The sequence below is a fragment of the Apodemus sylvaticus genome, chromosome 10, assembly GCF_947179515.1.
Source record: "Apodemus sylvaticus chromosome 10, mApoSyl1.1, whole genome shotgun sequence".
NCBI classification, from domain to species: Eukaryota; Metazoa; Chordata; class Mammalia; order Rodentia; family Muridae; genus Apodemus; species Apodemus sylvaticus.
Genome location: NC_067481.1, coordinates 7,842,567 through 7,859,199, shown reverse-complemented (window position 1 = coordinate 7,859,199; position 16,633 = coordinate 7,842,567). Strand labels below are relative to the sequence as shown.

The following is a 16,633-nucleotide window of genomic DNA, read 5'->3' as shown; positions in this document are numbered from 1 at the left end:
TTGGTAATAATAGGCCCGCTGTTTTATTATGTATGTTGGTGGTTTGTACATAAAACCCTTCTCCATGGTCTTGAGTGCCTGTGGGTGATTGCATTATGTTGGGGGGAGGGCTATCGTGATTGTGTGGGAAAGGAGATGAATGTCAGGTATTCTGGAAAAGTTTTGAATCCAGAGGAGCCTATCACTCTCCAATACCACCACCCTCGCACACACATTTTCTATTCTCAGTCCCAAGACACAGACACACCTCTGACAAGTACCAATTCTAGAACTGAGCCTGTACCTAGTAAGAGCTCAAAACCTATCAATTTGGTGTCTGAAGGGTGATGCTTTGGATGGACAGAGTAACCCTCGGTTGACAGGACCCGAAGGAGTCCCATGCTCAGGGATCCTGCATCAGAAAAGCAGGGTGGCCCCTTAGTATGTGGCATAGGAGGAGGTGCTTGCCCTGGCTGCTCTGAAAAGTGGGGTACCCCATTTCCCCAGTTCTCCATTGCACCGGTGTCAGATCTGCGTTCAGCACATCCTCAGCCACTGATCTTTCCTGTAGTCACACTGACCTCAGGTAGACCGGAAGCCAATCTTACCTACCTCACTGACTCCCTGCCCCTGGTCTCAGCAATGGAAACCTGCCCCAAAGGCTCCAAGATGAACTCTGTGCCAGCCTCACCTTTCAGAAGACAAGTCAGAGCCGTGTGTGTGTGTGTGTGTGTGTGTGTGTGTGTGTGTGTGTGTGTGTGTGTGGTGGCATATGCCTTTAATCCCAGCACATAGTAGGCAGAGGGCAAGTGGATCTCTGTGAGTTCAAGGTCAGCTTGATCTACATAGTAAGTTCTGGGACAGCCAGAACTACATAGTTAGACCCTGCTTTTTGGAGGGGAGGGGCAGGTGACAAGTTAGGGACCTTCCATAGTTTGACCACCAGAGTGAGCAGAGCTTGATAGTTCAAGAATACAGTTGAAAAGAACAAATTCCTTTGCCCGGGAACAAAGGAATCCTAGCCCCAGACATACACCTGCAGCTGCCCCACCACCAGCAAAGATTCCCAGCCTTCTGGGTATCCAGCACTGAAAAAGCATTCAGAAACAAGAGTCATATGTAAGGTGGATAGTGTCGTGTCTTCACCACAGATCAGACCACTCAGGTACGAAAAGAATAAGTAACTTGCCCAAGGTAATAGGTAAAGGCATAGGCAGGATTCAAACCCAGAATTCTGGCTCCCAAGTCTCTCTTCTGTCCTAGAATGAGTTAGAGATCAAAGTGACCAGGGCAGCAGGAGCCAGGCTCACTCCCCTCAGTGCCTAAGGCTCTGACCTTCCCCTACCCCACTCCTGTCTCCATGACTCAGGGCACCAGTGACTTCTGCATGGCTCCTGACATCTACATCCTGAACAACACACAGAGCCAGATCAGCTCAGGTAATGTCCTCTGGGGCCACTGTCTCTAGAGTCATTCATTTCTCAAGCTCAGGCTAAGACCACATGACCCAACTAGCTACACTTTACTTCAAACTTTAGTTACCCAGCATCTCCCTACCTCAGACTTCAGTTTCTCTAGACCACTGGACCACTTCCTAGAAAACTGCTTCCATTAGGAGCTTGAGAGAAAGGGGGAAGTGGGCTGGACCACTGAGCAGGTACAAAGTCTGATTCCTGTGATCTTCCTGATGCTGATACTATTGCCTTTCAGAGGTGACCCGATACTACCTCCATTGCAGTCAGAGCCTAACCAGCCCCTTCCAGCAGGTACAGCCACCCAAGCCAACCCTCACCCATCCCACAGCCCCTCATCTCTGGTCTCCATCTCTCTGGACCCTGAGCTCCACCATGTACCAAGATGGTGGACAGTCAGGGCTTGCTTCACTGTGGTCCCACTTTGGTCACTCCATTCTATCCCTTTCTCCAACACTCACGAGCGTGCACCTCCTGAAGAGCTGGTTACTCTGCTGGTGCTGGGTAAGAGGTAGGGGCACGCCCCAAGGCTCTGTTTCTCACAAGCTCCCTGGCAAGGTCCATGCTGTTTGTCTGAGGACCACATCTGAGAAGCGAGAAGCATGAAGACTGTGGAGCTCTTAAAGCTAACGGGGTGTGGGAAAGACATCTTATGTGGGAGGAGCATATTCATGCCATAGTGGTTGGGTTGACCAGATGGCTAGAGGTCTGAATGCTGGGAAACCTACTGAATCAAGGTCCTCTAGTGTTCCAAAACCAATAGGATCCAATTTATTATGCCTGTCCCCTTCAGAGTTCAAGAAGCCCTTTACAGTGTGTACAGTCTGCCCAGACCCTCCTGTATATTTACCTGATGGTAATGTAGGTACAGTAGGATCAGCCTCCTGGTAACTAACACTTCTGGGAAATGGATTCTCATGGAAGGCTGTGGTCTCTCCACCCAGTCACTGACCATCTTCCAGCGCTCATTGACCACCATGCAGATCCAAGTTGTAGGCCTGCTGCAGTTTGCCGTGCCCCTCTTCCCTACAGCAGAGGTAAGGGAGCTGCCGCTCACAGCATCCATGTCGGGAGGAAGGGAGCCCTAGTTGAGCCCCACCCCCACACCTGTACCCCTGCCAGTTTGGGTGAGCATTCTACCAGCTATGCATTCGTCACTTCCCTGTGGCTCAGCCTGTTCCTTCTATTGAAAGGCCTCTGAACAGCGGCTCTCTCTAATCATGTGTGCACACCATCCCCAGCTGTTCACTCTGCCTTCTCTCTCCCTCTTCCTACTTCAGAAAGACCTTCTTGGCATCCAGCTTCTGCTAAACAACTCTGAGACCAGCCTGCACCAGTTAACTGCCATGTTGGATTGCCGAGGGCTGCACAAGGTATTGGGTAACCAACTGTGGAGGTGTGGGGTATACCGGCAGGGTATATTTTCCCAGAGAGAAGCCAGCAAAGACCTAGGGAAAGACTACCTGAGCTCCCTTCAGACCCAGACATGAGGATGAAGCCAAGTAGTGGGAAGTGAAAGGAGGGCTTGTTTCTTGGCTTCTCTGATGGCTGATGAGGAGCACCCTATCAAAGGAACTCAGGGTAGGAACCTAGGAGATTAGTTTGAGAACATTGGAAGACCCTGATTTAAATGATAACGATATAGTTATCCACTGCCTAGAGTCCTGGCCATCTGGTCAACCCATCCTTCTCCCCATCTTACAGGTCAATGTTTCAATCTCATTGCCAGAATGTAATGTACTAGACATGTTGATGCATGCTTTACTTAGAGACAGATGTAGGATCGTGAATTTAAAGATTTATTTATTTATTTATTTTTATATGAATACACCATTGCTCTCTTTAGACACACCAGAAGAGAACATCAGACCCCATTACAGATGGTTGTGAGCCACCATGTAGTTGCTGGGAATTGAACTCAGGATCTTTGGAAGAACAGTCAGTGCTCTTGACTATGCCATCTCTCCAGCCCGGATCATGAATTTAAGACCATTGTATAGTGAAGTTGTGTCTCAGAGAGACAGACAGACAGACAGACAGACAGAGGGGGCAGGAGCAAGATATAGCAGCACATGCTTTTAATACCTAGATCTTGGGAGGCAACCACAGGTGGATCTCATGTGAGTTCCAGGCTAGCTAGGGCTACATAGTGAGATCCTGTCTTAAACACACATACACACACACACATACACACACACACAAACAAACCCAAAACTAACCATACACATACACACACACACACACACAGAGTAATGCAAGGGACACTGAGGGTACGTGAGCACCTCACCTCCAAGCAGTTAGCCAATGTATCTCAACATCTTCCACAACCCATGTAGACTTAGAATAAGCACATGCATTGGTCCATGTATGCCCACACTCACACACAAGCCATATACACTTATACATACTTACACATACAATAATACACATTTTTTGATATAATCTGTTTCCCATTCTACAACTAGCCATCCCCTCATCTGTCTAGTTTGACGTCAGCAAACCCTTGTCCCGGGGAGTCTTTCAGGTGGCTCCAGGGAGGAGACTCTAGAAGGAAAGGGAAGGTGCTTTGGGTGGGACGCTACCGGGAGATTGTAGGTACAGACAGGGAGGAGAGGGGCTTCCAAAGAAGGGCTCAGACCCCAGGCTTTGCCACCCATCCGTCTGCAATGATATGTCCGTTTCCCCAGGACTACCTGGACGCTCTCACTGGCATCTGCTATGATGGCATTGAGGGCCTGCTCTTCCTTGGTCTCTTCTCCCTCTTGGCTGTCCTGGCTTTCTCCACCCTGACCTGCACCGGACCTCGTGCCTGGAAACACTTCATCAACAGGTAGGGTACCATAAAAGCAGGGCCCACCCCATCCCAACAGTAAGGAGATTTTGTGGAGGGTCCAGCATTCAGTGTCCGGGCAGACTGGCTGGATTTCCCTGAGAGTTAAAATAGATCCCTGCAAAAGTAGCTGGGCCAATGATAGAGACAACCCTCCTGACACCAGCCAATAGCCCTTGCTTTTCTTCCTAGGCAAGACTTTGCAAAGTGACATAATGAGAGAGAGAGATGCCCCGTGGGACTGGAGAGATGGCTCAGTGGTTAAGAGCACTGACTGCTCTTCCAGAGGTCCTGAGTTTGATTCCCAGCAACCACATGGTGGCTCACAAGCATCTATCATGGGATCCGATGCCCACTTCTAGTGTGTCTGAAGACAGCTACAGTGTACTCAACATACATAAAATAAATAAATAATTTTACAAAGAGAGCGGCCCCAAGAAATAGAGAAGATCAAAGATATTACTGTCAAGATGGAATTTTCAGGCTCCTTGGGGGGAGAGAGAGAGAGACAAAGATAAAGTGGGGTTTTAGGACCTCATGGATGGACAAGAGGGAACAAGTGGACCACCCTCCCCACCCCATGTGCAGTCAGTATGATGCTCTGCCTGGAATTGAGGTCAGGTGCGGTAAGTCGTGCCTCTGGGGACCATGCTTTCATAGATGCTGAAGGAGATGCATATGGCCTGAGTGTGTCCTAGGAAGAGAGATCGGGAGCACAGTAGGACCCCACGGCCTTGAGTCACCTCACCCCTAATGGCTGGCTGGTGTCTACATCTCGTTCTAGGGACAGAGACTATGATGACATCGACGACGATGACCCTTTCAACCCCCAAGCTCGGCGCATCGCAGCCCATAACCCCATGAGGGGGCAACTGCACAGCTTTTGCAGCTACAGCAGCGGCCTTGGCAGCCAGTGCAGCCTTCAGCCTCCTGCCCAGACCATCTCCAATGCCCCTGTCTCTGAGTACATGTATGCACAGTAGGGCCCCTGTGTCTCTCACACCCACACTGGGCAGCCATAGCCCTTCCCATCCCTGCAGTGAGGTTGGATCTAAAGACAGTGTTTGATCCCCAGAAACACATGGGGAAGGGAGGGCACCAGAGGCCAAACCTCATCTCCCAACTGTAGCCTGATAAGAGCATTCTGTCACCCCTCCACAGCCATGTAGGCTGGGCAAAAAACATGCCACAAGGCCCCCCTCCACAGCCGTGTAGGCTGGGCAAAAAAACACGCCACAGGCATCAAGCTGTGAACCTTTGCCACAAGCCCCCAGGTCAATGCCAGGCCTGAGAAGCTGCACTTCTCTAAGTCATGCTTCTGGTATCTCTTCCCTTCTTGGCTGCCTCCTCCCTGGTCCCACTAGACCAGTGGTTCCCACCCGGTGGGTCACAACTGTCACACGGGTCATATGTCAGATATCCTGCATATCAGATACTTATGTTACAGTTCATAACAATAGCAAAATTACAGTTATAAAATAGCAACAAAAATAACTTTATGGTTCTGGGTCACCATGGCATGAAGGTATTAAAGGGTCGAAGCATCGGGAAGGTTGAGAATCACTGCTCTAGGGTATTTGTTTCTTTTGACTCCCCCTGAACCTTGTGGGTCTCACACTGTAAACCAAACTGTCCTCTGCCTCCCATGTGCTGGGATAACAGGTGTGAGCCACCACGCCCAGGTCTTTTTCCTTTATTGTTCTACCCACAATCCATCCATCATACCCACCCCCCTCAATTCCCACCATCTTGAGTTCATGCACACACATTCGATCTCCTCTTGGCCCACAGGAACCAGGCAGTACTCTTCGGTGGGAACCCACGATACGAGAACGTGCCCCTCATCGGGAGAGGTTCCCCTCCACCCACAGTAAGTATCTTTTTGTGGCCCAGTCCCTGTCGGGGACATAATCGAAGATAAAAGCTGTCAGTGCAATGTGTGATCCCCACAGAGAAGGGAAAGAAAGTAATAGCTCTGTTATCACATAACTATTAAAGTGGACTGCCACACGTCATGGGCCATCAGCTACCCAGACCATAAAGACACAAATCGATCTCTGGCCTGTTAGATGGCCTCCTGGGCATGGCCCATTGCACAACTGTCCTTGAGATAAATGGCCTCCGTCTTCAAGCAAGAGGACCAGGGGCAGCATTTGTCACACTGGCACTTCATAAATCCACCTGATACTTAGGGTAGCCATGCTCGGTTGGTCATTGTTTTAACTCAAAGGGAAAACCAAATTTCTTATGTGACAGCCAGCAGGCTCCAGCTTAGAGCCAGGTACCTAGGCAGTCATGGGAGATTGTGGGAAACACACACACACACACACACACACACACACGACTGTCTTCTGTGATAATGACCTTTATACAGCCCTCAAGAAACACTCCTGGGGCTAGGGATGCGGATTGGTTGGTTGGTAGAATCCCTACCAGGCAAGAATGAAGCCTTGGGTTCTAACCCCAGCACCAGGTGTGGTGGTTTAAGAAGTTTCAGGTTACACAGAACAAGCTCAAGACCAGCCTGAGGTGTATGAGATCCTACTTCAAAAAAATGAAAGATAAAAAAATCAGTCCTGCATTGTAAGACCAGAGGGAGATTGCCTTGGCATTGATTTGTTTGTTGGTTTAATGTGCATTTTTTTTTTTTGGTTTGTTTGTTTTGCTTTTGCCTGCTGGTCTGTCTGTGCACCTGCGGAGGCCAGAGGAGGGCATCAGATCCCCCAGAACTGAAGTTACACGTGATTGTAAACCACCCTGTGGGTGCTAGGAATTGAACCCTGGTCCTCTCGAAGAGCAGCCAGTGCTTTTAACCTCTGAGCCATCTGTCCAGCTCCTCTTCCACCTTTAAAACAGGTTAGGGCTGAGCTAGCTCACTATGGAGCGCTTGCCTAGGATGTCGGAGGCCCTGGGTTTGCCCCTCAGGAGAAGAGTCCCTCATAGCAAGCTTCCTAAAGAGGATAGATACAAGAGGAAAAGAGTCTCTTGTCCATCTATCTGTCACTCTTGGTCATCCTAGGTTGCTTTCCACTGCCGTGGAAACAACAGGTAACATGGAGGGAAAGGTCTTGCATGTCGTCACTCTAGACCATCACTGAGGGAACCCAAGTTAGGAACTGAAACAGAGGCCACGGAAGGCCACTGCTCATTGGCTTGCCCCTCGTGGTTTATTCAGCCTGCTTTTTTATACAACCCAGGACCACCTGCCCAGGGATGGCACCACACAGTGGGCTGAGCCCTCCCCTGGCAATCACCAATCAAGCAAGTGACCCACAGGCACACCCAGGTAGTGTGATGGAGGCTTTTTCTCAACTGACCTTCCCTCTTCTCAGATGACTCCTACTTGAGTTGCCAGAAAAGCAAAAGCACTCTTCCCTTTCCTGTTGTGTTTTTGTGATTTGAAACACAGTCTCTTATAGCAGATAGCTATATAACCTTGGACTGCTGACCCTCCTGCCTCCACCTTCCCGGTGCTGAGACTATAGGCCTGTGCTACTATCATCTCAGTTTTGTTTTTTGTTTTTAATTTATTTGTTGTTATATGTAAGTACACTGTAGCTGCCTTCAGACACACCAGGAGAGGGCATCAGATCTCATTACGGATGGTTGTGAGCTACCATGTGGTTGCTGGGATTCGAACTCAGGACCTTCGGAAGAGCAGCCAGTGCTCTTAACCACTGAGCCATCTCTCCAGCTCCCCTCAGTTTCTTCTTGTTCCAGGGAACACTTAAGAGATTGCCTTGGGTTCTGGTGCTAGGGGTTGAGCCAGGACCTCATGAGTTATTGCTAAGCTACTGAGATGGAGCCCTAGCTCTTTTCTTTATGATTTGTCTTTCCCCTTAATCCTGGGGCCTGAGAGCAGTAGGCTGGCTTGGTGGTGTAGCGGCCTACCTGGGACAACTGCCACCAGTTATAGCCTTCCTCTACCCCAGCAAAACTCAAAGCCCCCAGGACCACGCCCGTGTGAGGTCTCTTGCTTTCTCTACCACTTCCAACTGGGGATGGAGCCCAGGATGTCCTGGGGAGGTGGGCAACTGGAGAAAATGCCGTGCTATCTGTTCCCAGGGTACCATCCACAGAGCCCAGTATTATTGCTAAGGTAGGAACAGCCGGGACTCTGGTACCCAGGCACCTGGCTTCAAATCCCAGCTTATACTGTCTCAGTGAGGGTTTCTATTCCTGCACAAACATCACGACCAAGAAGCAAATTGGGGGTGGGGGGAAGGGTTTATTCAGCTTACACTTCCACACTGCTGTTCATCACCAAAGGAAGTCGGGACTGGAACTCAAGCAGGTCAGGAAGCAGAAGCTGATGCAGAGGCCATGGAGGAATGTTTCTTACTGGCTTGCTTCCCCTGGCTTGCTCCGCTTGCTTTCTTATAGAACCCGGCCCAGGGATGGCACCACCCACAAGGGGCCCTCCCCCTTGATCACTAATTGAGAAAATGCCTTACAGCTGGATCTCATGGAGGCATTTCCTCACCTGAAGCTCCTTTCTCTGTGATAACTCCAGTTCAAGTCAAGTTGACACACAAAACCAGCCAGTACATTATACCGTGTGGCCTCTGTGACTGGGGACATGGCCTCTGGTTCTCTGGCCTTAGTTCTCCCTTATGTAGAATGGGGACAGTGAAGACACATACCTGAGCACTGAAAGGGATGGCTCATTAGATCATTACAAGAATGATCATGTGCAGCTGGGCGGTGGTGGTGCACGCCTGTAATCCCAGCACTCTGGGAGGCAGAGGCAGGTGGATTTCTGAGTTCGAGGCCAGCCTGGTCTAGAGTGAGTTCCAGGACAGCCAGGGCTACACAGAGAAACCCTGTCTTGGGAAAAAAAAAAGAATCATGTGCAGTGTAGAGTAAGGGCCACACAGCAAGCTGGTTCTCTTCCTTTTCTTCTCTCTCTCTCTCTCTCTCTCTCTTTTTTTTTTAAAAATCTTCTCCATGGAGGTATGGCATTTATAAGAAAAGGCCAGAGTGGAAGTCTCTGGGGAGAGTGGGTAGACTTCTTGGGCAGTGTCTGCTTCCATGGAGGTGTTCCGCCTGCCCATACGTGTAGTTTCAAGGGGGACTATCCACCGATACACTATGATAGAAATGCTGGATACCAGGGACCAGAAGTGGACCTGGGCCCTGGGAACCCAGAAACTGCACAGTTGGGCAGTAAGCAGCGCCCTGGCCTGCCTGCTGCAAAGCTTACTGCAACAAACCCTTATTTTCCATGGTTCCCCTGGCATTTTATCCCTAATGTTTCTTGGAACTGGGGTTATAAGCTTCCTGAAGAGGATGCTAGGAGCTGAACTCAGGTCTTCTGGGAAGAGCAGCGCATGCTCTTAATTGCTTAGCTATCTCTCCAGCCTGTTTTTGAAACAGGGTTTCATATAGGCTGAACTGACCTCTAACCCACAACTCACTGTATAGGGGAAAGCTGACTTTGAACTTCTGACTTTGAACCGCTTGGGAAACAGTTTTGAACAGCCTGCTCCTCTGTGCCTAGTTCATGGAATAGTGAGTTGCAGGCTGCACCTTTAAAATCCTACCCTGTCTTCGCTGCTAATCAAAGCTTCCTAGATCCTTCTATCCCCCTCCGGCTGCCAGGCCCCAGGGACACAGAGCAATTTCATTATTTTTATTTTTATTGGTTTTTCGAGACAGGGTTTCTCTGTGTAGCCCTGGCTGTCCTGGAACTCACTCTGTAGACCAGGCTGGCCTTGAACTCAGAAATCCATCTGCCTCTGCCTCCCAAGTACTGGGATTAAAGGTGTGCGCCACCACTGCCTGGCGACCGACTTCATTATTAATCCAAACCAAACATGATTTGGGAAAATCTGCTGTGAAAAAGAAAAGAATCACTCGATATACTGTGGTTGTGAATAAAAGTGATTTCTAGATTACCGCCGCTGGAGACAGTCAGGCCGCGCTCCACGCCCTTAGCTGAGGCACACTGCAGCTGACCCTATTTGCAAGGCTGGAAGACAGAAAACCCTCATGGCTTTGGCAAGGGTGACTTACTCTATCTCTGCCAGCTCTGGAAGAAGGTTCCCACCCTCTGCCCCTGCTAGGGACATCTAGAGAGATAGGTGCTGCTGATGTTGTCCATGGAACCAGGAGGAATGAGGGTGTGGGCATCTGCCTCCCTCTGAAGGAGGATCAGTGGGCGAGTGAGAAGAAGCAAGGCCACCAAAGGGCCAGCTTGTTCCTTAGACAGAAAAGTATCTTCCCTTGGCTCGGACTCCAGGGAATCTCTCTTGTGTTTCCAGACCTGTTCCTCGACACCAACAAAAATCTCTCTGGTCTTCCGTGGCTTTCTCTTCAATAGAAGTCTTCCAAGCCATAAAACAGCGCTATTGCTGTAAGCCCTGAAAGAGAGAAGTTTTATTTGCCTTTTGTTTTTGTTTGTTTGTTTTGGTGCTGAGAACTAGAACTCGGGACCTCACCCAAGCTCTGTCTACCACCGCCAGAAACTCTCTTGGAAAGCAGGAACAAGAGACAAAATGAGGCTTCCTCTTTTCCGAGTTCTCTTTCTTGCTAAAGAAAGGGGGCACTTTTTATCCTTTTAGATAAGGATTGGAAAAGCAGGACCACATGATCGCCCTGCTTGAAACTGACCCATTTCAGAGGAAATCTGGCTGTTCGCACTCATGCTGAGCTGTATGTAGTGTGAGTGACTCCATTTTGATTTTTCAGGGAGGCCCAGTGTGGGACTCAGGTTCAATCCCCAGTCCAAAGCAAGTGACCCCTTGTTATGTTCCTGTAATAATGGCAGCACAGGGATTCTCAGACTCACAGAAACAGACTCTCCCAGCGAAGTAGCCTGGGATATTTACAGTCTAACAAACTTAGCAGACAAGTCTGGCGAACACTGCTTTCCTGGAGAAGGTTTGGTGATTGTGTGTACCCCGGAATCTTTTAAAAGGCCCGAGGAATCTAAACTGGGGCCCAGGGATTGGCATGTCTAGCTTATTCCTGGGCAAAGCTGCAGCTGCTGGCCTGGGAGCCAAACTAGAGAACTGCCATTCTCAGGCTACCGTGCTCCAGAACCCTAGAGCTTTGATGGACAGGATGGTCCTGTGTGTTGAAGCTGGCCCCATGCATTGTGGGATGTTTACCTGGCTTTGTAGCATTCCATCCCCAACCCTGCCCCAGCTATGACATTGTAGGTCTCTCAGATATACCTACAGTGTCTAAGGATGATCAATTGGAGATGCATATGGCTACCTAAAGTGTCTCATGGCATTTCCCCTCTTCCTACCCTAAGTGGTATGCTCTCTGTTGTATGTGACCTAGACCTTGGAAATGTCCCCGGGTTCAGGAGACTCTGATCCTGGAGTCAGCAGTCTGGCAGCAGTTAGGAAATGCAGAATCTCAGGTTTAATTCCCAACACCCACATGGTAGCTCACAACCAGAAGGTGTGATGTCTTCATCTGACCTTTGCAGGCCAGGAATGCATGTGGAGCAAAAACATACATACATGTATGCAAAACATTTTGACACATAAAATAAATCTAAAAACTTTTTTTTAGAAGAAAATGTCTAAGGGTCCCTGTTGCTTTGGGCACAGGAGTAGATAGAAGAATTCCTATGTTTTCACCTAGGGTAGCAGTTATCAACTTGTGAGTCTCAACTCCTTTGGGTTAGCATACCAGATATCCTGTATGTCAGATATTTATACTGTGAATCATAACAGTAGCAACATTACAGTTATGAAGTAGCAACAAAAATAATGGTATAGCCGGGGGTCATCACACCATGAGGAACTGTATTAAAGGGTCACAGTTTTAGGAAGGTTGTGTCACAGCCTAGGAGCGTGACTGGATCTGCTGAGTTTTCACACAGCTTCTTCGACTCTGGAATGGTCAAAGCAGCACTTTAAAACTCTATTGGTGACATTTTTAAAAACTTGGTTTTCTGTTTTGTCTATCTTACCTCAAAACAAAACAAAAAAAACAACTTGGTGAGTGTGGCCTCATTGAGATGTTTAAATTCCCTAGATATATAAAGACCTGGAAAGGGTCTTGCTGAATTGTTTTAGGTCCATTTTTCAAATGGGGAAACAGGCCAGGAGAGGTTAGAAGAGGTTAGCCAGGGCTGGAGAGATGGCTCAGCGGTTAAGAGCTCTCACTGCTCTTCCAGAGGTCCTGAGTTCAAATCCCAGCAACCACATGGTGGCTCACAACCATCCGTAATGAGATCTTATGCCCTCTTCTGGTGTGTGCAAAGACAGTTACGGTGTACTTACATATAATAATAAATAAAATCTTAAAAAAAAAAGACTTCAGCCAGCCACGCAGTGGTGGTGCAATACTTTAATCCCAGCATTCAGCAGAAGAGGCAGGCAGACTATTGGGCAAGCTTCAGGCCAATGAAAGACCTTGTCTCAAAAAACACAAGGTAGGGGGCTGCTGGAGAGATGGCTCAGCGGTTAAGAACACTGACTGCTCTTCCAGAGGTTCTGAGTTCAATTCCTAGCAACCACATGGTAACTCACAACCATCTGTAATGGGATCCGATACCCTCTTCTGGTGTCTGAAGACAGCTACAGTCGGTGTACTCATACATTTAAAAGTCTAATTAAACACACACACATACACAGTAGATAGCAGCTACACACATAGGATTCGGACGTGGCTTCTGGGATCTGTGTGGCCTGTACCCCTTAGTCTGCTGACTGCTGACTACCTGCTCCAAATTTCCCTGGTGCACCCGATAGAATCTAGCGCTATGCCTCCTGGGTGTGGAGGATTCCTGCTCTGTGTTTGCACGCTATGCTAGAGGCTAAAGTGTGGTGCCCCGGTGGATGTGAGACTGGAGGTGTCAGTGGACAAGCAGCTTCTCAAGCCACATTGGTATTCCCCCTGAGCTGTACAATAACTTGTGATAAAGTCACTGGCTGGCTGCCTTGTCTGGCCAGCTTGTCATCCTCTGCGAAGTTCCCAGCACATTTGCTGGTACAGTTGTTCCCCCCGTTGTCCACAGAGGACTGGCCCCAGGAATCCCAAGGGTACCATCATACTCTGAGGATGCTCCAGCCCATTATGTGAAACAGTGTGCTGTTTCTCCTGCACACATCCTCCTGTATGTTCAGGATCTCAGTCAGGTTACTTGCAATAACTAATGCAATGTAACTTTGCAGACAGTAGCTTCATTGCCTCTGTGGTAGAACACACACACATACAATCCCATCCCTCTGGAGGCTGACACCCAAAGGTCCTCTTGAATTGGAGTCCAGCCTGACTACATAGGGAATTCTGGACTACAAATTAAGACCCTGTCTAAATAAGTAACAGAAACAAAAGAAGAAAACAAAAAGAACATAATGGTCAATTAGGGCATCTTTTTTAGTAGCTTTGATCTGAAGTTAGTTGATTTCATGGGTGTGCAACACAGAGGGGAAAGGGGGCTGTATAATGTCAGGGTGACCAGGTATCGAGCTATGTCCCCTTGTGACTGTCCCTTCTCTTTCCTCACAGTACTCTCCCAGCATGAGGGCCACCTACATGTCTGTGGCGGATGAACACCTGAGACACTACGAGTTCCCATCCTAAGAACGTTTGGGGTACCCGCCTCTCCTGTCAGCTTAGTTTTCAGCAGATGCAGAACCCAGCTGTGTTTCTGGAATAGAAACTGAAGGTTCCTGTACACGAACAGACTCCTGTGGCTGCAGAGACACAGCTGGGACTCCTGACCAAAGCCACGGGTGGAGACGAGGCCTGTGACTAGACCAGCCTCTCTGACCTTCACTCCCCAGGACTCGGCTCTTGTCCCTGAGGTGGCTACCTTACGTCCCACCCTCTACAGATGAGAAGTGGCAGTGAGGAGGGCACCACCAGCCTGAGAGCCCTTTTCTCTCAGGGCCTTGCCACCGGGCCTCTGCCCCTTGTTAGCGTGGCCCTAAGTCCAGGCCACACCTTCCAGTTATTTTGTCCTTGGTTTCCAGGCTGGTGGCAATTGGAGGTGTGTTAGGAGAACACCTGGTCCACATTCTGGGACTACAGAGACTCTGCCTAGACCTCAGAAGAACTGCATCAAGAGAATGCAGTTCAGCTGGGCACTGCAGCCTTGCAGCCATGGGCAGATGTATGGGAAAAAGCCTGCCAAATTCTCTAACCTCCACCAGCCACCCCCATCCTGGAACCAGGTGTCAGCTGCAGGTGGGCACAGTCTCAGGTATGAACAGACACTTCAAAACAACTGAACTCGTTCCCAGTGTTTTAAAACATTTTCATGATCCAAAGACTCAGGCCTCCCTCACAGGCACGGCCAGTTCTTGCAACAGACTCCGGCTCAGGTTCCACACCGATGCCCTGCTATGGCTCTCACACAAGCCATGGTACAGATCTGGAGAAGGGCTGAGGAGTGGGTTGTGGGGTTTTTTGGGTTTCATCTTGCTGTGGTCTCATTATATACCCTGACTGACCCTGGCCTAGAATTCTGCCTCCAGAGTACTGGGTTTAAAGGCATGTGCTACCATACCACACCAGGCCAGGAGCAGATTTGATTTGTTTTTTTGAGACAGGGTTTCTCTGTGTAGCCATGGCTTGGCTGAGAACTCGTTCTGTAGACCAGACTAACCTCAAATTCAGAGATCCATCTACCCGTCTCTGCCTTGTGAGTGCCAGGATTAAAGGCATGCGCCATGATGCCACATCCTGGGTTTTTTTTTTTTTTGGTTTTTAATAAAATAAAATATTGGTGAGACATTCTACCCCACATGACTAGAGAAGTATATCTGGAGCCTTGTAAAGGGGAAGACATGATAGGACTTTATTCTGAGGATCAGTCATTTCTGTCCAGGAGAAAATAATGACTCCTGTCCTGCCTGCCAAGGGACCAGGTTAGGGGTCTTTGGTGCTTCCAACCTCCGACCAACCCAGAGTATACTACACACTGAAGCCCTGTGGCCTTGTACAGCCAAGCGAGGCCCCACTGATGGTGTGGGATAGGGCTGTTTCCATCTCAGAAGAGCCACATTGTCATTGTACTGACAGCTCCCAGCCAAGCCACCGGCATCACTGTGTCTCATATTAACCCCGTGCATACTGTGAGCTACCTGTGTATGCCTGTGTCCTGCCTGTGCAGACTGAGAGCTTCGGCCTCAGGCCTTGCTTCTGATGTTTCCTCTGAGGCAGCTGAAGGACGTTTTAATGCATGTACATTAAACTAAAACTCCTCCGGGTCCTACAAGAGTCGGGCGAGCAAACCTCTGCTTGATACATGTTCGCCCTCACCCGAGCCAAGAAATAAACCACTTCTCTTAAGATACGCAGTTGACTGACTGACTGAGTCACTTAACTTGCTAAGCTCTGAGGACTGACAACGGTGCATGTTCCCTCTGTGGAGGTCTTGGGGTGAGGGGTTACAAGAGACTCCTCCAGAAGCAGTGTTGGGTTTCAGTGAAAAACCTAGGGGTTAGGAGGCGGGATGGGTAGGTGTCTCAGCAGGTAAGTGCTTGCTGTGCTTCCAGAGGACCTGAGTTTTGATCACCTCATAATCACCAGTAGCTCCATCTCCAGGAAAGCCGTTGTCTTTCTGATTTTTGAGGAAAACCCATGTGTGTGACATAGGCACAGAGAGACATACACAGAAACTAAAAAGCAAATCTTGGGGCTGTAGAGATGGCTCAATCATCGAGAGCACTTTTGCTGGGACCGGGGTTCAATTCCCAGTCCTTGCATGGTGCCTCACAAGATCTGACACTTCAGTTCTAGAGGTTCTGATGCCCTCTTCTGGTCTCCATGTGTGATGTACTCGCAGGTCTCATTATGTGGCCTTGGTTGACCTGGAATTCAGTGTATAGACCAGGCTAGCCTAGAACTCATTGAGATCTGCCTGCCTCTATATTCCAAGTGCTGGGACTAAAAGCCACCATGTTCAACATAAAATATATTTTTTGATTGTTTTGTTTTGTTTTGTTTGAGACAGGCAGCCCAGGCTGTCTTGAAATTCTCCCTGTAGACCAGGCTAGCCTCAGTAACCTCTGCCTTCTTAGTGTTGGGACTATAGGTGTGTACTGTCACACCTGACTATAAAATCCTTTTTTAAAAGATGGAGCTATTGGGCTGGAGAGATGGCTTAGCAATTAAGAGCAGTGACTGTTCTTCCAGAGGTCCTGATTTCGTAAGACCCCCCAAAACCGAGGGTGCCCCAACACCCCACGCCCCGGAAGGCGACACCCAAATCACTCTCGAGAAACGGTCTCGATGCAATAGCATGAGGATTTCTTTATTCCAGAATTCTGGGTTCCATAGCCGTGCACCACGCAGGGTTAGAGGACTATGGACCCCGAATGCCGAATTGCGACAGCTTTTATAAGTTTATGACAAAGCCCTCGAATCACAAACCAATCAT

At 49.0% G+C, this 16,633-nt stretch overlaps 1 protein-coding gene across 1 annotated transcript in view; it reads left to right on the top strand.

Moving 5' to 3' along the window:
- The window catches only part of Ttyh2 (tweety family member 2), a 45,772-nt gene extending 30,225 nt beyond the window's left edge, over window positions 1-15,547 (top strand). Inside the window, exons 7-14 of the mRNA XM_052196160.1 lie at window positions 1,349-1,418; window positions 1,690-1,745; window positions 2,396-2,488; window positions 2,732-2,824; window positions 4,139-4,281; window positions 5,066-5,251; window positions 6,073-6,151; window positions 13,756-15,547. Coding sequence (XP_052052120.1) covers window positions 1,349-1,418; window positions 1,690-1,745; window positions 2,396-2,488; window positions 2,732-2,824; window positions 4,139-4,281; window positions 5,066-5,251; window positions 6,073-6,151; window positions 13,756-13,830 — 795 coding nt within the window. The 3' untranslated portion in view covers window positions 13,831-15,547. The remainder of the gene's footprint in view (window positions 1-1,348; window positions 1,419-1,689; window positions 1,746-2,395; window positions 2,489-2,731; window positions 2,825-4,138; window positions 4,282-5,065; window positions 5,252-6,072; window positions 6,152-13,755) is intronic.
- Window positions 15,548-16,633: the final 1,086 nt, after the last annotated feature.